Source organism: Megascapheus bottae, chromosome 8, assembly GCF_031878675.1.
Source record: "Megascapheus bottae isolate mThoBot1 chromosome 8, mThoBot2.hap1, whole genome shotgun sequence".
Classification (NCBI taxonomy): Eukaryota; Metazoa; Chordata; class Mammalia; order Rodentia; family Geomyidae; genus Megascapheus; species Megascapheus bottae.
The window spans coordinates 58165588-58182267 of NC_143516.1; the positions used below are offsets into that span (position 1 = coordinate 58165588).

The 16680-nt window shown below is 38.0% G+C and overlaps 1 protein-coding gene across 1 annotated transcript in view; it reads left to right on the forward strand.

Moving 5' to 3' along the window:
• Positions 1–16680, forward strand: part of Cep162 (centrosomal protein 162) — a 97414-nt gene that overhangs the window by 2925 nt on the left and 77809 nt on the right. Inside the window, exons 3-6 of the mRNA XM_090338485.1 lie at positions 4748–4859; positions 7938–8084; positions 8786–8969; positions 10855–10922. Coding sequence (XP_090194611.1) covers positions 4748–4859; positions 7938–8084; positions 8786–8969; positions 10855–10922 — 511 coding nt within the window. The remainder of the gene's footprint in view (positions 1–4747; positions 4860–7937; positions 8085–8785; positions 8970–10854; positions 10923–16680) is intronic.

A 16680-nucleotide genomic window follows, 5' to 3' on the forward strand; every position in this document is an offset into this window, starting at 1 on the left:
TCCTGTATCTGTTAGTAGTTTTCCCAAAGTTTAAAAAAAAATGGAATCATGCATTATTGTCTGTTTTTTTGTACTTATTTCTTTTAGTAACTGTAAGCTTTTTTCCGAAGTCTTTCCATATTGTAGCATATATTAGTTCATTCTTACAGCCGAATAATACGCCATTGTGTGGTAAAGGGCATGCTGCATTTGTTCATTTGCTTAGTATTTGATGGATATTTAAGATAGTTCTGTCTTGAGGCAATTATGAATTATGTACAAGATTTTGCAAGGATGTGTGTTTTCATTTCTCATATGCTAATTCTATGTGTACTGTTTAACCGCTGGGAGGGTATGAGACTATTGTTAGAGTAGCTGTAACTGCTTACATTCTCACTAGCTGTATATTAATTAGGGTTTTTGTTTCTCTTTGTCCTTGCTAATTCTGTAATTTTGCTCTTTTTTGAGGTCAGCTCTTTAATGCCAGTCCCGGGGCTTGAACTCATGGACTGGGTGTTGTCTCTGAGCATTTTTGCTTAAGGCTAACATTCTACCATTTGAGCCACAGCTCCACCTCCCATATTTTGGTGGTTAATTGGAGATAAGAGTTTTTTATTGTTGTTGTTTGTTTGTTTTGTTTTGTTTTTGGTCGGTGTTAGAGCTTGAACTCTGGGGCCGGGCGCTGTCCCTGAGCTCTTCAGCTCAAGGCTACCACCCTACTCCTTGAGCCATAGCGCCACTTCCGGTTTTCTAGGGGTTAATTGGAGATAAGAATCTCATGGTCATTAGTGCCCTGGCTGGCTTTGAACCTGGCAGATCTCAACCGCCTGAGTAGCTAAGATTATAGTCATGAGCCACTTGGCCTGGCTAAGATAACAGTTTTATAGATTTTCCTACCCAGGCTGGTTTTAAACTGAGATCCTCAGTTCTCATCCTCCTGTGTAGGTAGAATTACATGTGAGTCACTGGCACCTACCACAGTTTTTTGTTTTCTTTTGTTTTTAATGATAACAACCTGGAAAGCAGTGTGGACAGATTTGGAAGTCAGAATGCCTGCATTGTGTTAGATGGAAAGAAAGACTGAGACTCTTCATTTTTTACAGCCCTGAAGTGTCAGTGGTTCTATACCTGTGCTATAGATAAGCAGAAAAAAATGTTGTGAGAAGAGAGTAGATTATTTCAAAATGATCATGATGGCTAGGGACTAAATAGAAAACTATATAGCTAGTTAACAGAGCCTCAGGTGAAGTTCCCTTCATCATACTGGATGTCAATGAAGACAGTGAGTTCTTTTTGAGCATTTGAAATTGAAACTCTTAGAAGTCTTTTTTGTTGTTGTTGTTTGCCATTGCAGTGTGTGTGTGTGTGTGTTGTCATCTTAGAAATTGCAAAGTCTCCTATTGGTATCCTAGTTGTGTGGTAGAGAGTAGATAGGCTCGTAGGACAGACTTGACTTAATTTGAATGCACCTTTAGGCATCATTTAACCTCTCTGAGCTTCCCTGTTCTCATCAATAAATTGCTGCAAGATTATTTCAAGGTGAAGTGAAGTAATGTGAATGCGTCCCTGACGTAGAGAACTGGAGAATGAGAAGGAATTGGAAACACAGTCCTAGAGAGGTCTTGAGCTGACAGATGTACAGGAGGGCCCAACATTATTTCATGTGTTGGTGGGCATGGAATTGAATAGCAACATAGTGAGAGTAATGCTGGCCTGATCAAGTACCATAAGGCTAAGAGTTGGTTACCTGTAACAAATTCTGCAGTGTGAGGAGGGAAGGATGACAGATAAGTCATTTGTGGCATTTGGGAAGCTTTTGCTTCCTGGAGGAAAGCTGTTTGAAAGGAAACCAGATTCTAAGGGATTAATGGTCAATTAAGAAATTTTTATATACAGGAAATGCCATAGGTACACTGAAAGGAAGGCAGGAATAAGGAAGTTTTTCTCTTTGTTTTGCCCTTCCACACCTCTGTGAGTATAAGGTAAAGTATTGGCTCTTTGATTTGGGTGCAGTGCTAGGTGTAGTCCTGAGCCAGGTGTATGATGTGGGGGAGGAGTAAACCTAGGGAGCAGAGAGAAGCAAGAGGCATGGATTACATCAGAAGCACCTAAGAAAGAGGTGGGAGGGAAATGCAATCCCTGTGCAGGTTTTGTTGGTAGTGCAGAACAGGCTTGTGCCTTGGGAGAGGCAAGAGGTTCTTTAGTAGATGTGTTTAGTGAGGGGAAGATAGATGGTAATGCTGGCTGAGGTCTTTGATTTCTCAGTAAAAAGGGGGAACTCTGGTTTATTGTCTAGGAGGAAGCACTGCACTGGGGCTTTAGAATGAGTGAAATGATTTAGAATGAGTGAAAAAGGATACCTCCAAGTGTTAAATCAATGTGACAAATCATAATTTCTCTAGACAACATCATCATCTTCTCTGAAATTTAGACAATAGTCTTAGAGTTCTGAATTCTTTTGCCATGATTAACTTTGTTCAACAGCTTTATACTGTTAAACCTTAGAGTACATGTAGAAGATAAGAACAAATACTTATGTTGTGATGTTTTCATTCTTGTCCCTGATTTTCTTTTTTTGGGTGTGTTTTCTTCTTTTTTTTTTGGTAAGATTTGAAAAGGGTCTGTCAGTTTTGTTAATTTTTTCAAAGAATAGACAGTTTATTTTGTTGATTCTTCTATTTTTTTATCTCGAGTTCATTTAATTCTGATTTAATTTTAATAATTTGTTTCCTTCTAGTGGATTGAGGTTTGGTTTGTTGCTCTTTTTCCATGGGCTTAAAAGATGTGTTAATAAATTGTTGGTTTAAGACTTCTCAAATTTGTTAAGATAGGCACTCTGAGCTATAAGTTTTCCTCTGAGTACTGCCTTTGCTGTGTCCCAAAGGACCTGGTATTTTGTGTGCTCCTTTTTGTTGAATACCTTAAGCTGTTGAATTTCTGTTCTAATCTCTTCAGTGACCCACTAGTGATTCACCAATGTGTTGTTCAATCTCCATGAGTTAGTTACATGATTTTCTATGTTGACATTTGGTGTTGAGTTCCAATTTTATACCTTTGTGGTCTGAGAGAATGCAGCGAATGGTTTCAGTGTTTCTGAATTTGCACAGATTTGCTTTGTGCCCTAAATGTCTTCTATTTTAGAAAATGGTCCGTGTGCTACATAATAGAATGTATGTTTTGGTGGTGCTGGGTGGAACAGTCTGCAGATGTCTGTTAGCTCTATTTGGTGTCTGCAGTTATTCAGCTATGAGGTTTCTTTGTTGAGTTTTTGCCTTGTTGATCTATCTAGAGGTGACAGTGATATGTTAAGTCACCAACAATCACTGTGTTTGAGTCTATTTGTGTTTTTAGTATAAGTAGTGTTTGATGAAATTGAGTGCTCCACCATTTGGTAAGTTAGACCCTCCTCAAGACAAACTCTCTTTCTGTATTAACCTTATGTAACAACCTTCTTTGTCTCTTCTCACTCGTTTTAGTTTTAACTCTATTTTATCTGATAAAAGGTGGCAACTCCAGCCTGCTTATGTGGACCATTTTCCCCATTCATAAGGAAATGGAAAAACTTGGGAAAAATCATATTAAGTTAAGTAAGCCAGACCCAAAGAAACATAGGCTTCATGGTTTCCCTCATTTGTAATAAGTAGTACACATCCAGGATTTTCCTAGCAGAGAACCACAATAGATCTATAGCTATGTGGATGTGGACATACAGAATGAGGATGAAGATTTTCTCCCTTGCCCTCTCTCCCTCTTCTGCTCTCCCCCTTTCTCCCCTTCTCCTTTTCCTCCTCTCTCCCTCCCCCTTCTCTCTTTGGTTTGGTTTCTCTCCTATGGTTTATCTCATGCCACTGTATCTGTATTTGGTACCTGGTATATTGTATATATTTTATTTGAAATAGGGAAGGGAAGGGGAAAAACAAGATGATTGGGAGGGGTGGGGGGAAGGAACTGGGAGGAAAACATCAGAAGTAGTATCAATGTTCAAGAAGTAGTGTAACCATGCCTGTCGAATGTAACTGTAACCCCTCTTTACATCACCCCAACAATAAAATGCAAATGTAAAAAAAATAAAAGGACACTCTCCTCAACAAGTGGCTTAAGCAAATTTTCTTTGTTGTGCTTTGCTTGTTTAATTCTACCTATGAAATCAGTGTTCAAACACATTCTTGACTTTAAACTTAGACACCTGTGTTTATAGGTAAGAATAGATATGTTCACTGGGACATGATATATTATATAGGACTCTAGACATTCACACATTGAGGCCAAAGGAAGATGTGCACAGGAGTAGTTGGTGAAGGCACAGGAGCTATGTGCATGCATACAATCACATAAAATATTCCATTAAGGAGCCCCAAGAAAAGAAAATAGGATACAGTTTAGTTGCCTTTGTTGCTGTTTTTGATTTCTTTGCTGTTTGTCTTGTTTGTTTGTTTGTTGGTTTGTATTTGGGAGGGCAAAGGAGGGTACGGAACAAAGAGAACAAGAGTGAACAAATACAACTGTGATACTCACTAGAGACACTGTATGGAAAATGAACCACATCTTGTGTGTGGGGATGGGAGGGAAAACCAGGAGATAAGATTCAAAAAGAATTGTATTCATTACTCATTACCTGATTTTTGCTTCAATAACAATAAAAACAATAAAATATCTTTTTGTTCAAAGTATTTTTATGTGATAAACTTAAGAGAATATATTTTAATGACTAAGTTGGAATTTTCCTATTACAGTATATTTTAAATTTTATAATTTGCCTCTGATTCAGCTTTCAGATGATTCTTTTGAAAATTTAAATAAAACACCCAAACATCCCTCAGAAGAAAAGAAGAAAGATGCAGTACCTTGGTGGATAACTGAAGATGAATTTGAAGATGATGGTAAATTTTGTAAACATTTTGTTTTAAATTATTTGATCACAAGAGTTCAATTAAGACCAATTCCAGATATTGTTACAGTATGAACATATAAAGAGTACTATTAGTGTGGAATTTTGAGGCTTGAATTGATTTTCATTGCCTTTAAATTTTATTATGCAATTGATAATAAAAGGTTTAATGGTAAATTGATTTAAAAGTGATTTAATAATTCTGGTACTGCATTCATGTAGCTACACAGGGAAAGTTTTAACAAATCTGTAAGTTTTGGTATCACATTTTGTTTGTAAGTATTTTTACTAGTCATTAACAAACTGAAAAAATATATCAGTATATGTATAGTTATATTTCTCTTTCCCTCTCTATATAATACACATAATATATATTACTTATAATATATATATATATTATTTGTTAATTATATGTATATAATATATATAAAATGGGACTGGGTGTGAGCTCATACATATGAGATATATATCTTCCTGTATTATATATAAATGCCTACAGAATATATATAGATATATAGAAATTTCTCTGTATTGCTGTATCTCATAGTCACTCTTTCTCTAGAAGTCTAGCCTCTCTAATTTCAAATTTAGCATCCTTTGTAATTGCTATTCTTCCTTCTGGCAGTTGTCATCCTTTCCCACATCATCTAATTACCTTATCATTCTTCAGATTTTTGCAGTATTACTTCTGTGCAGAATGAATTTTTTTTCCAGTCCAGATATGACCCTTCTCCATTAACAGCATGTGGATTTCCTCTGAAGCTCTGGAGTTGCTTCTCCAGTGGTTACTGCTTTCTTTCTTTCTTCCACAAGGCTTGTCTCTTTTAGACCTTTTCCTCCATCTTCTTACAAAGCATGTCATCAAACCACCTACTATCTCTCCTTGTTGTCTACTTATGTGCATGTTATTCTTGATTTCTCAAAGACTTTTCAGCATCACCTCCAATTCTCCTGTCTATTCTTACTGACTTACCATTCAAGTCATTACTCCCTACTCATCATGATAACTTCTCTTATCTTTCATAAAAGATAATGGCCTCTAAGGACCACCCTATGGGAGTCTTGCATCATGACTCATTTGAACTGTCAATTTCTATTGTTTATAACATTGGCTTATGCTAGTGTAATTTCACTAGCCTCCTCGGGTATCACACACACCTAGCCTTCTGCCTTGGGCTGAATCATATGTCCTCTTCCTTTAATACTTTTGTTAAGTGTTCATGTGAACTGGTTCTCTATGGCCATAAGTCTTAGTTCAAGTGATAACTTCTTGGTGAAGCTTTCTTGGGTACCCTCTTTAAATTTGCTATGCTCTCCACATACTTGTCCCCAGTTTTCTTCTCCCTTCTGCTACTCCTTGTAAGCTCATAGAGCAAGTGTTCTTTGTTTTATTCACTGAGAAATCTTAGCACTGAAGACAGTTCCCAACATCAGTAAGTATTTGCTGTTGGTTGTCTGCTTTTTGTGTTGTACAGTAACTTTCTAATGACAAAGGCCTTTATTATATGCAAGCATTAATACTGTTCAAGGTCCATACTTCATCAAAAAATCTGAATAATATTAAAAATATTTGCTATATGAACAGAAATTATACTGTTTTGCTTAGGTTTCATATAACATTTAAGAAATTTACTTTGGTCATATTGAAGTTTTTATCTCATTGCCTGTAGCTGGCTATATACACATCCTACTAACATTTAAGCTTTTCATATATTTTTGCCTGGGACTGATCTTAGAGCAAGATCCTCCGTTCTTTTCCTTTGGCTGGGATCACAGGTGTGGGCACCAAGCCTGGCTTATCAATTTGAGAAGTAGTCTTACTAATGGTCCAGGCTGGCCTCAAACCATTTTCCTCCTAGTTTTTACTTCCTAAGTGACTAAGGTTTCAGTCATGAGCCTTAGCTCTGGAGCCTAAAACATTTGTAGTATAAAAAAATGTCAAAGGTTCAGAAAGAAGTAGAATATACTCCTTTGTATCCATTGTCTTAAAAAAGAAACAAAACTATTTTTAATTTATGGTCAGTCATGGTTCTCCCATGTCCCTTACTTTCTCCATTTCCTCCATTAGATTAGAAAAAAGGAGTTTAGTTCCTTACTACTGCTGTACTCAAGATATTTCCAAGTATTTCTTTTCTTTTCTTTATTGTTTTTGTTTTTGATACAGGTCCTCAGGACCTGGGCACTGTCCTGTGCTTTTTTACTTAAGGCTCCCACTGTACCACTTGAACTGGGGCTCCACTTTGGGCCTTTTGGTGGTTAACTAGAGATCAGAGTCTCACAGACTTTTCTGCCCAGTGTTGCTTTGAACTGTGATGCCCAGATTTCAGTGTCTTGAATGCTTAGGATTATAGACATGAGCCATCGGTGAAATACCTGATGGTATTTCTTAGAATAAGTACTCTTTTAAAACATAATTGTGACATTATCTAAGAAGTTCCAATAGTAATTGTTAATATCATCTAATATTTAATCAGTCATAAAACAATTTTCTTAGGTTCAAGTGGATTAACCTTAGAGAAAATTTTACTGTCTAGAATACTATGAGGCTAAGGTAGCCTCATTGCCCCAACAGTAAACATGTATACTGGGAACTATCCTGCAGGAAGTCATTGTTTGTAGCCAGTGTTTCAGTGTAATGAGTTTAAATATCATTTAATGTTTCCATCTACTTATTTGGTGTAATATTTATACTAACTTTTGTTAATATAGTGCTAGATCTTGTCTGACCTCTGAACCTATTTTTCCTGTGTTTTTTTTTTCTACTACTAGTTCATGCTGTGCACATCTATGTATGACAGGAGAAAAGTGATGTGGGATACTGTATTAAGTACTTAGGCTTCAGCACATTTTTCTGAGGTCTTATGCAAAAATTTGAAATATTCTATTTAATAAGAGGCATTGCACTCAAATAGAATTACATTTTGTGAATTGTAGATCTGATAGCTTTTTACTCCCTATAGTGGATGTATTGTAGCTATTTGTGCACAAAATTAATGTAACAATATTTTTATGTTGACACAGTGATAAACAGTTCCCTGAACATAAATAACCAACTCAATTAAATTCGTAGGAGTGCTTAGAACAAATGTAAGCTACTTGAAGTTGAAGAAGACTTCACAGCCCATTGTGGAAACAGGAGAGGAGTCTTCTGGAAACATTCAGCTTCTTAAGAGCAGTGGGACCTCTATATTAAGTGTTGACAGCTTAGAAACAAGTGGTAAGAAATGTGTAGAATGTGGATCAATAAGTTCTTAATTACTATACTTATTTCTCAATTTTTATAGAATTTAACTCATCTTGGAGCCTTTACAAAAGCATGTAGATACATCTTCCTCTCTCAATATAGATGTATCTTCCTAGAATTTAAAAATTAAAACTCCAGACAATTGTATCAGTTTTGTCTTTGAATCCATTTGGTGGGCTAGAGATTTTTAAATTTTTAAAAATTTATGGTAGGAGATCAATAAATGTATCATTTAATTGGATTATAATTCCAAATATTAATATTAATATCCTTAATATGTGGCTATTAGATCCAAACAGTACAAGAGCGAGGACTCAGAAGTTGCATACCCAATGCTATGGACATGGTACTGGAAATATAAACACAACTACATAGACATAAAATCTTACCACTCTATAGACGTAATGTTTCATTACATAGATTAATATGTATCTATGACATACAAACCCTCAGCCTAATTTTGATTATGTTCTAAAATCTAAGTGCCAGTGATTGTATATAGAGATTCCCTTCTTGAATACTTGTTCGTTAAACACGTCATTTGAAATATGATGTAAAAATCAATGTTAATAAATTCCTTAACAAAAAATTTATGGTAGGAGGTCAATAAATGTACCATTTAATTGGATCATAATTCCAAATATTAATGAAGTGTGTTTGTGCTTTCTCTTTAGAAGCAGTAGTTTCTGAGCTCCATCACAGCATTCTTGAATTGGGATTGGACACATTAGAAGAACAAGAGGAGAAAGAGCAATTTTTTGCCAGACTTGAGAAAGGCTTAACTTCTTCCATTGATTATTCAAGACTAAATAAGGAGTTGGATTCTAATGACTCTACACAATTGAACGCCTTACACAGGTAATGAAAATACAATATAAACTTATTGACTCATTTTGTGTTACTCTGTATTTTGGAATTTTAATATTTGCATGGACTCGAGTAGGTAAGCAATGAAAGCAACTAAAGATGAAGTCTTATTTTTGTACTCTATTCTGTGTTTATTATTTTAATCAGGGAGTTTTCTTGTGTAGGCAGAATATGTTGAGTTCAAGTTAAACATCCATTCTGCCTTCAGATACCTGAAATTTTATACCAAAGATACTATTGAAACTGATTATATAATGGGATAATTCTAGGAAAGAAGCTGATTAGTGGTTTTCTGCAAATAAAGTCCAATAAGAATCCAGGTTACTGTTCTGAAATCAAAGATAAAGGAAAAGGAAGTAGCAAACAGGAAACAAACACAAGTTTGGCATATGTCTTACCTCTGTGTTTGATTGACTCTGTTGGTTGTAGGGAACTTTATTCACTCTGAAATCCTACTAGTCAATTGAGTTGGTCCTCTCTTGAAATCAGTAGCCATTGGCATTTTCATGAATTTAGTGAAACCTGATGTCTTCTATTTCCTCAGTGTAATATAAGAGTTATTTTTTTGTTACAAATGGAAATCAGACTGTGATTTTATTGGATTTTGATAATACAAGTACAAAGAGAAGTATAACTTCTGATTATTGAGTGCCTAGATCAAGATTATTAACTTCCTACAGACAGAAAAAGCAGTACCTATTTACTAGCACAGACTGCATGGGATCTGAAACATTTTACTACTTGCCAGTGACCAGGGTAAACTTCCATTTTTGTGGATGTAAACAAGGAATAGGAGTTTCCTCAGGAACAAGGGGCCTATTTACAACAAAAGCAATTCTGAGTCCTATGTGTTTTCATTGGTGTACCATACATCTGCGTTACTACGAAAGCAAACAGGATCCCACGTGAATTTCTGCTTTATAGGAAAGAAACAGTGAGGTTGGGAAATCTGTCACTTTTACTGTAAATAGAAATAAACCTGCTCTTTTGGAGGAAAGAGTACCTCATATCTCATATTTATTTGCTACAAATTATGCGAATGGCCTTGGTGAAGAATATTCAGGGCTGGTATCATTGGCATATCCAATGAAAGCTATGTGAGGACTGAAGCAGTTGATTCTCCCAACAAATACACCACAATTTAATCATGCATACCCTTGTTGATCACATTTTTTTTGCATCTTTGTATTAGTCCTTAATTTTTCTTTACTTCTGAACATATTGTTAAATTTGGATATTTCTGTTTATAATAGGCCAGTTGGTGTGCAGCATAGCCTGAAGTCCACAGCATTAAATGCTGTCTACTCTTCTTGTCATCAGAGTCTTCCAGTTCCTCAGGGTGCGAATATCTCATTAAAGACAGAGTTAAGGGACTGAGAAAGGTACCTGGGTTTGAAAGAAAGTAGTGTATGACTGCTATTTCCTATACAATTAAAACATGCCCATGTGTGTGCCCCTTGATGAGTTTTCAGCTCCTACTCATTTTTCATTTCCATGTAAATATTGAGCTGGGCAGTGTTTCCTGTCCTCTGTGCAGACATCACTCACTTCAAGTAACTGCTGGTCAGTTCTTAATTTAGTTGAAAAAACTGATTGAGGTTATGTGTGTACATGTGGATGCACACACCATGTATATAAGTACATATAAATTTGAGAAAATTGGTGTTTTCCATTGGTTACTTGTGCAGTACAATGTCATAAACTGATGATCCTTCATCTTCAAATCATTTTTGTATACCTCTGATATTTAGCTTTTGGTAGGACAAAGTATTTGAGAAGATACAGTTTGGGAAGATTTTTATAAAAATATTAAATGGTTATATGAGAATCTGTTATTAGTGTGTTGCAATACATCATAACTGAATTATTTTTCCAGTTACCATGCTACCATAAAGCAAGCTGAAGAGGAACATGAGAGTGAATTGAAGCATGAAAAACCGCCAGGTAATTTCATTGGTTTTCAAATTTTGTCATACATGAAAAATAGTATCATTTTGAAATAAGGACACAGCTAAGATATTTGTGTAACTTGTATGCTTCTTAAAATATTGATGTATTTATAAACTCATGGCTTGCACATATGAGAGCAAGCAAGAACTTTTGTCTCCCGACCTGACTTCATATGTCACTTAACATAATTATTTCAAATCCTTTCATTTCTTTGCAAATGATGCAATATCATTCTTTCTAATGGATAAATAAAATTCCATTGTGTATATATACTACATTTTCTTGGTCTGTTCATCCATAGAGGAGCATCTAGGCTGACTCCATACTTGTATGTGGTGAAGAGTGCGCAGTGAACATGGCTGCGTTAGTGGCTTGTTTTTGTATCCTAGAGAAAATAATAAAGAAAAAAACTGTTATGTTGGAAAGAGCCCTGGGAAGATTGAAAGAGGTTGCTTTTGTCATAATCTGACTAATGAGAAATTATTAGATAAGAATTTGCTTTTCCATCACAGAGAGTACATGAGCCAGTTAGAAAAACAAAACAAAAAACAAGAGATTAAGCTTTGTGTTTGCTTTTAATGGTGTGTGTGTGTCTGTGTGTCTGTGTGTATGTAGGCAAACATGTACTTGAATTCATTGACAGTATTGGTACTTACTTTGGTGTTGTTTTTGTCTCCTCCCTTCTTTGTTGGATTGTTTGTAGCACTGTATTTTGTTTATTACTTTGGCTCTTGGAATATTGCTTGTTGTTTTGTTTTCTTAGTGTCCCATGATGTATGCAACTTTGCCTTATTAGACGCTGTTTTGTAGTATTATCATGCTATGGGATTTTTCTCCTCGACATCTCAAAACTCAGCAATGTATTGTTAGTGTTGTTAGAAAAACTGTTACTTTAAAAGTGGTGTTGTGGTTCAAGCATAGAGCACTATCCTTGAGAGGCACAAGGACAGCACTCGGGCCCTGAATTGAAACATCAGGACCAGCAAAAAATAAAAGAAAAGAATATTTTCAGAGCTACAGAAATTGAATATCTTCAATAGGTGTCACTTCCTGCTGAAAAGGTCAGGGTGCTGCAAGTAACTATTCTCACTATCCCAAACTGTACCAGAGCCTGTCATTCCCATAAGAATCACCTCAATTTCATTATACCTTATCATTTTTACAGAAAATTAATTTGTTTTGATGTTTGAAAAATAAGACTTTTCTTCCTCTTCTTTCCGTAAAGAATGTCTTTGGGATTTTGATGGGGATTGCATTGAATTTGTAGATCAATTTTGTAGTATAGCCATTTTCACTATGTTGATTCTCCCTAGCCATGAGCGTGGGATGTCTTTCCATTTCCTAGTGTCCTCTTTAACTTCTTTCGTTAGGCTTTTATAGTTTTCACTGAATAATTCCTTTACATCTTTGGTGAAATATATTCCTAAGTATTTTATTCTTTTGGGGGCTATTGCGAATGGGATCATTTTCTTGATTTGGCCTTCTGTTTGTGTATTGTTGGTGTATAAGAAGGCTACTGACTTCTGAAGGTTAATTTTGTATCCTGCCACTTTGCTAAAGTAGTTTATTAATTCTAGAAGTTTGAGAGTGGAGTTTGTTGGATCACTCAAGTAGAGGATCATGTCATCTGCGAATAGGGATAGTTTAATTTCTTCTTTCCCTATGTGGATCCCTTTGATGTCCTTTTCTTGCCTTATTGCTCTGGCTAAGGGTTCGAGCACTATATTGAAGAGAAGTGGAGAGAGTGGGCATCCCTCTCTAGTTCCTGATTTTAAGGTGAATGGTTCCAGTCTTTCACCATTTAGTATAATACTGGCTGTAGGTTTTTCACACATGGCTTTCACTATTTTGAGGACTGTACCTCTTATTCCTGTTTTCTCTGTTGTTTTCAACATGAATGGATGTTGTATTTTGTCAAATGCCTTCTCTGCATCCAGAGAAATTATCATATGATTCTTATCCTTAGGTCTGTTGATGTGATGTATTACATTGATTGATTTGCGAATGTTAAACAAGCCATGCATCTATGGGATGAAGCCTACTTGATCATAGTGTATGATTTTTAAAATTTATTTCTGGATTCTGTTGGCCAATATCTTATTGAGGAGTTTTGCACCTGTGTTCATTAGAGAGATAGGTCTGTAGTTTTCTTTTTTTGTTGGGTCTTTCCCTGGTTTGGGGATGAGAGTAATATTAGCTTCATAAAATGAGTTTGGTATTGCCCCTTCTGTTTCTATTTCTTGGAAGAGTTTCAAGAGTATAGGTGTTATTTCATCTTTAAATGTCTTGTAGAATTCCGCAGTGAAGCCATCCGGACCTGGGCTCTTTTTGGTTGGCATTTCCCTGATTGCTGCCACAATTTCGTTGTAAGAGATTGGTTTGTTCAATTTGTTTACCTCATCGTTGTTCAGTGTGGGTAGCCTATATTTATTTAAGAAATCATCCATTTCTACTAGATTTTCTTGTTTCTTTGAGTATAGGTCCTGGTAGTACCTATTCATTATGGACTGAATTTCTTGGGAATCAGTTGTAATTGTTCCCGTGGGGTCTCTAATCTTGTTTATTTGAGTCTCCCCTTTCCTTTTTTTGATTAATCTTGCCAGCGGTCTGTCTATTTTGTTGACTCTTTCAAAGAACCAACTTTTTGATTTATCAATTTTTTGTATAGTAGATCTTATTTCAATCTCTGATATTTCTGATTTTATTTTTGTTATTTCTGTCCTTCTAGTTGTTTTAGAGTTAACTTTTTCTTGCTCCTCTAGGTGTTTCAGTTTTTTTTTTTTTTAGGTTATTTACATGCTCTTCTTCTGTCTTTTTAATATGGGCTCCTAGTACAATAAATTTGCCTCTTAGAACTGCCTTTGCTGTGTCCCATAAGTTCCTTTGTGATGTTTCTTGATTGTCATTACATTCAAGGAAGTTTTTAATTTCATTTCTGATCTGATCTGTTACCCAGGATTTATTCAGAACTGTGTTGCTCAGTTTCCAAATGATTGAATGCTTTTTGATTTTGACTGCATTGTTTACAATTAGTCTGACTCCACTGTGGTCTAATAGAATGCATGGGATTATATCAGTCCTCTTGTATCTGCTTAAGTTTTCTGTATGAACTATTATATGATCTATTTTGGAGTGTGTTCCATGTGCTGCTGAGAAAAATGTAAAGAGTTTCGCCCTTGGGTGGAAGACTCTGTGTATATCTGTTAAGCCCAGCTGGGCTATGGTGTCATTCGAGTCAATGGTATCTTTGCTTAACTTTTGTTGAGTTGACCTGTCATTTGTTGAGAGTAGTGTATTGAGGTCTCCCACTGTGATTGTGTTTGAGTCTATCTTGTTCTGTAATTCTAAGAGAGTTTGTTTGACGAATTTGGGTATTCCCGTGTTGGGGGAATAAATGTTTATAACTGTAATATTATGGGCATGGATTGTACCCTTTACTAATATGTAATGGCCATCTTTATCTTTATGTACTGATTTTACTGAGAAGTTAATTTTATCGAAGATTAAGACCTGCTTTTTTGCTTGGTGCATTGGAGGGGAAAATTCGTTTCCATCCTTTCACTTGGAATTTGTTTCTGTCTTTGGCAGTGAGGTGGGTCTCTTGGAGGCAACATATGGTGTTTCTTAATCCAGTCTGCTGCTCTGTGTCTTTTAATTGGATTGTTCAGCCCATTCACATTTAGGGAAATTATAGAGAAGTGGTCAGTGTCCATTGTCATTATTTATTTTTACTTCTAAGTTTCTTTTTTTCCCCCTTTTGTGTTTAGTGAATTATAGATATTCACTTCTTGATAAGGGTTCTTGATGTTCTACAATTTGTTCTCGATTAATTAATATTTTTTGTAATGCTGGTTTAGTGTGCATGTATTCATAAAGCTTCTCTTTGGAATGAAATATTCTTGTTTCTCCTTCAAATGTAAATGCTAGTTTTGCTGGATATATCAGTCTGGTTTGGCAGTTGTTGGTCTTTGTGCTCTTCTAGGCATCGAGAAGTCTTGTTGTAGTTCGCTCTGTGGTCGGTAGGTGGCGGTCTTTACTTGAATTGGGACTGGTGGTTCTCAGCCAAATTGATTCCTCTGCTGACTAGGTCAGAGTTTGCAGTTTTTGCAGGTGTTCAGCCTGTTCTTGGAGGCTGTGTGCCCCTGTATGACTAGCTCTCAGCCCAACCAGTGGCCTCACAGTGGGCGGTGGGATGGGTCTGTATGCTTCAGTCTCATCGGGCTGGGCAGATGGTTGGTTTTCCTGCGCTGCTTCCAGGGGCGGACCCTGGCCAAGGGTCTGGAGTTTGGGAGTTTCCAGGGACTCTCAGGTAGGCCAGCTGGTGTCTTCTCTGTTCCCAGGGGCGGGGCCCAGCTGAGGATGTGGACTCCAAGGGCTGAGCCACGCCTTTCTGGTTCTCAGAAGGCAAGCTTGGCTACTGGTCTGCCCTTCAGTTCCCTGCTGTGTTTCCACTGCTCTGGCCAGAGTCTGTGAATATGTGGGGCCCCTTGGTGCTGTCTTGCTCAGGATTCCCAGCGGGAGGGTGCCTGGCTCAAGATTTGAGTGGGACAGTTGCTGGTTCCCAGACTCCCACAGACCCCACCTGCTGTTGTAAGGCAAGGTCTCAGCGCCCCCCACTCTCCAGACCCAGTGGCCTGGGAGAAGAACCTGTTGGGCGTGTGAGCTGGGACACCCACGCCCCCTTTGGTGGGGTGCTGGGTTTTTGTGCTAGCCCGCCTGTCAATCTCCAGTCTAAGGCCTGGGAGAGGATCCTTTTGGGCGGGTGCCAGCAGGGACACCTCCGCCCCCTTTGGTGGGGTGCTGGGTTTTTGTGCTTGCCTGCCTGTCACTCTCCGGACAAAGGCCTGGGACAGGATCCTGTTGGGCAGATGCTAGCAGGGACAGCTCCGCCCCCTTTGGTGGGGTGCTGGGTTTTTGTGCCCGCCTGCTTGTCAGTCTCAGGACAAAGGCCTGGGAGAGGGTCCTGTTGGGTGGGTGCTCACAGGGACAGCTCCGCCCTCTTTGGTGGGGTGCTGGGTCTTAGCGTCTGCCCGCCTGTGAGTCTCCAGTCAATGGCCTGGGGGAGTGGGCTGTTGAGGGAAGGGACAGGATTCTAAATTCCTTGCCCCCCTGCTCCTGCCAGTCTTTCTCGGGCAGGGTGGAGGGGTCTGAGTTAAGTTCTATAGCTTGGCACCAGCTCTGCTTTCCCGATGGGTTTGGGGACCCGCTGGGCTACTCACTCCTCTGCGTTTTCTGTGGGTGCTGCACGGTATTGGAGAATCCTTCACTCCCCTTGGATCTCCGCCGCTGCCTGTGTTCTGCGTTTGGGTTCCGCTGCTTGCTGTTCTGGTTCCGTGCCTGGGTTCCGCTGCTTCTGTGGCTCGCTGGCCCGGGTCCTATGCTGGTTTCTGCAGCGGTAGGGGCTGCCCGGCCTGGCGCCCTCAGCCGCGGCTTTTTGCGTCTTGGAGCCGGTGGCTAGGGGTGGGGGAGGGGTCCTCGCGTTCCGAATTTTTTGAGAAAGTTGGATGTGAGCTTTATCTGGATTTCTTTTCCATTTTGAGTCCTTCTCCGTTGCTTCTTGAGTTTGTTGTTGTGGATTTCTTAAGGTAGTTGGCTCGTGGGACTCCCTGGTTCTCTTTTTGTGGGAGAGAGCTAGGCAGCGTCCCTATTGTCTCGGCGCCATCTTCTGCCTCCCTAGAGATACTTTTATTTAGCCTCATCCGATATGGCCTTATGTACCTGGGTTTTGAGCTATTTTAATCCTCTGCTAGAA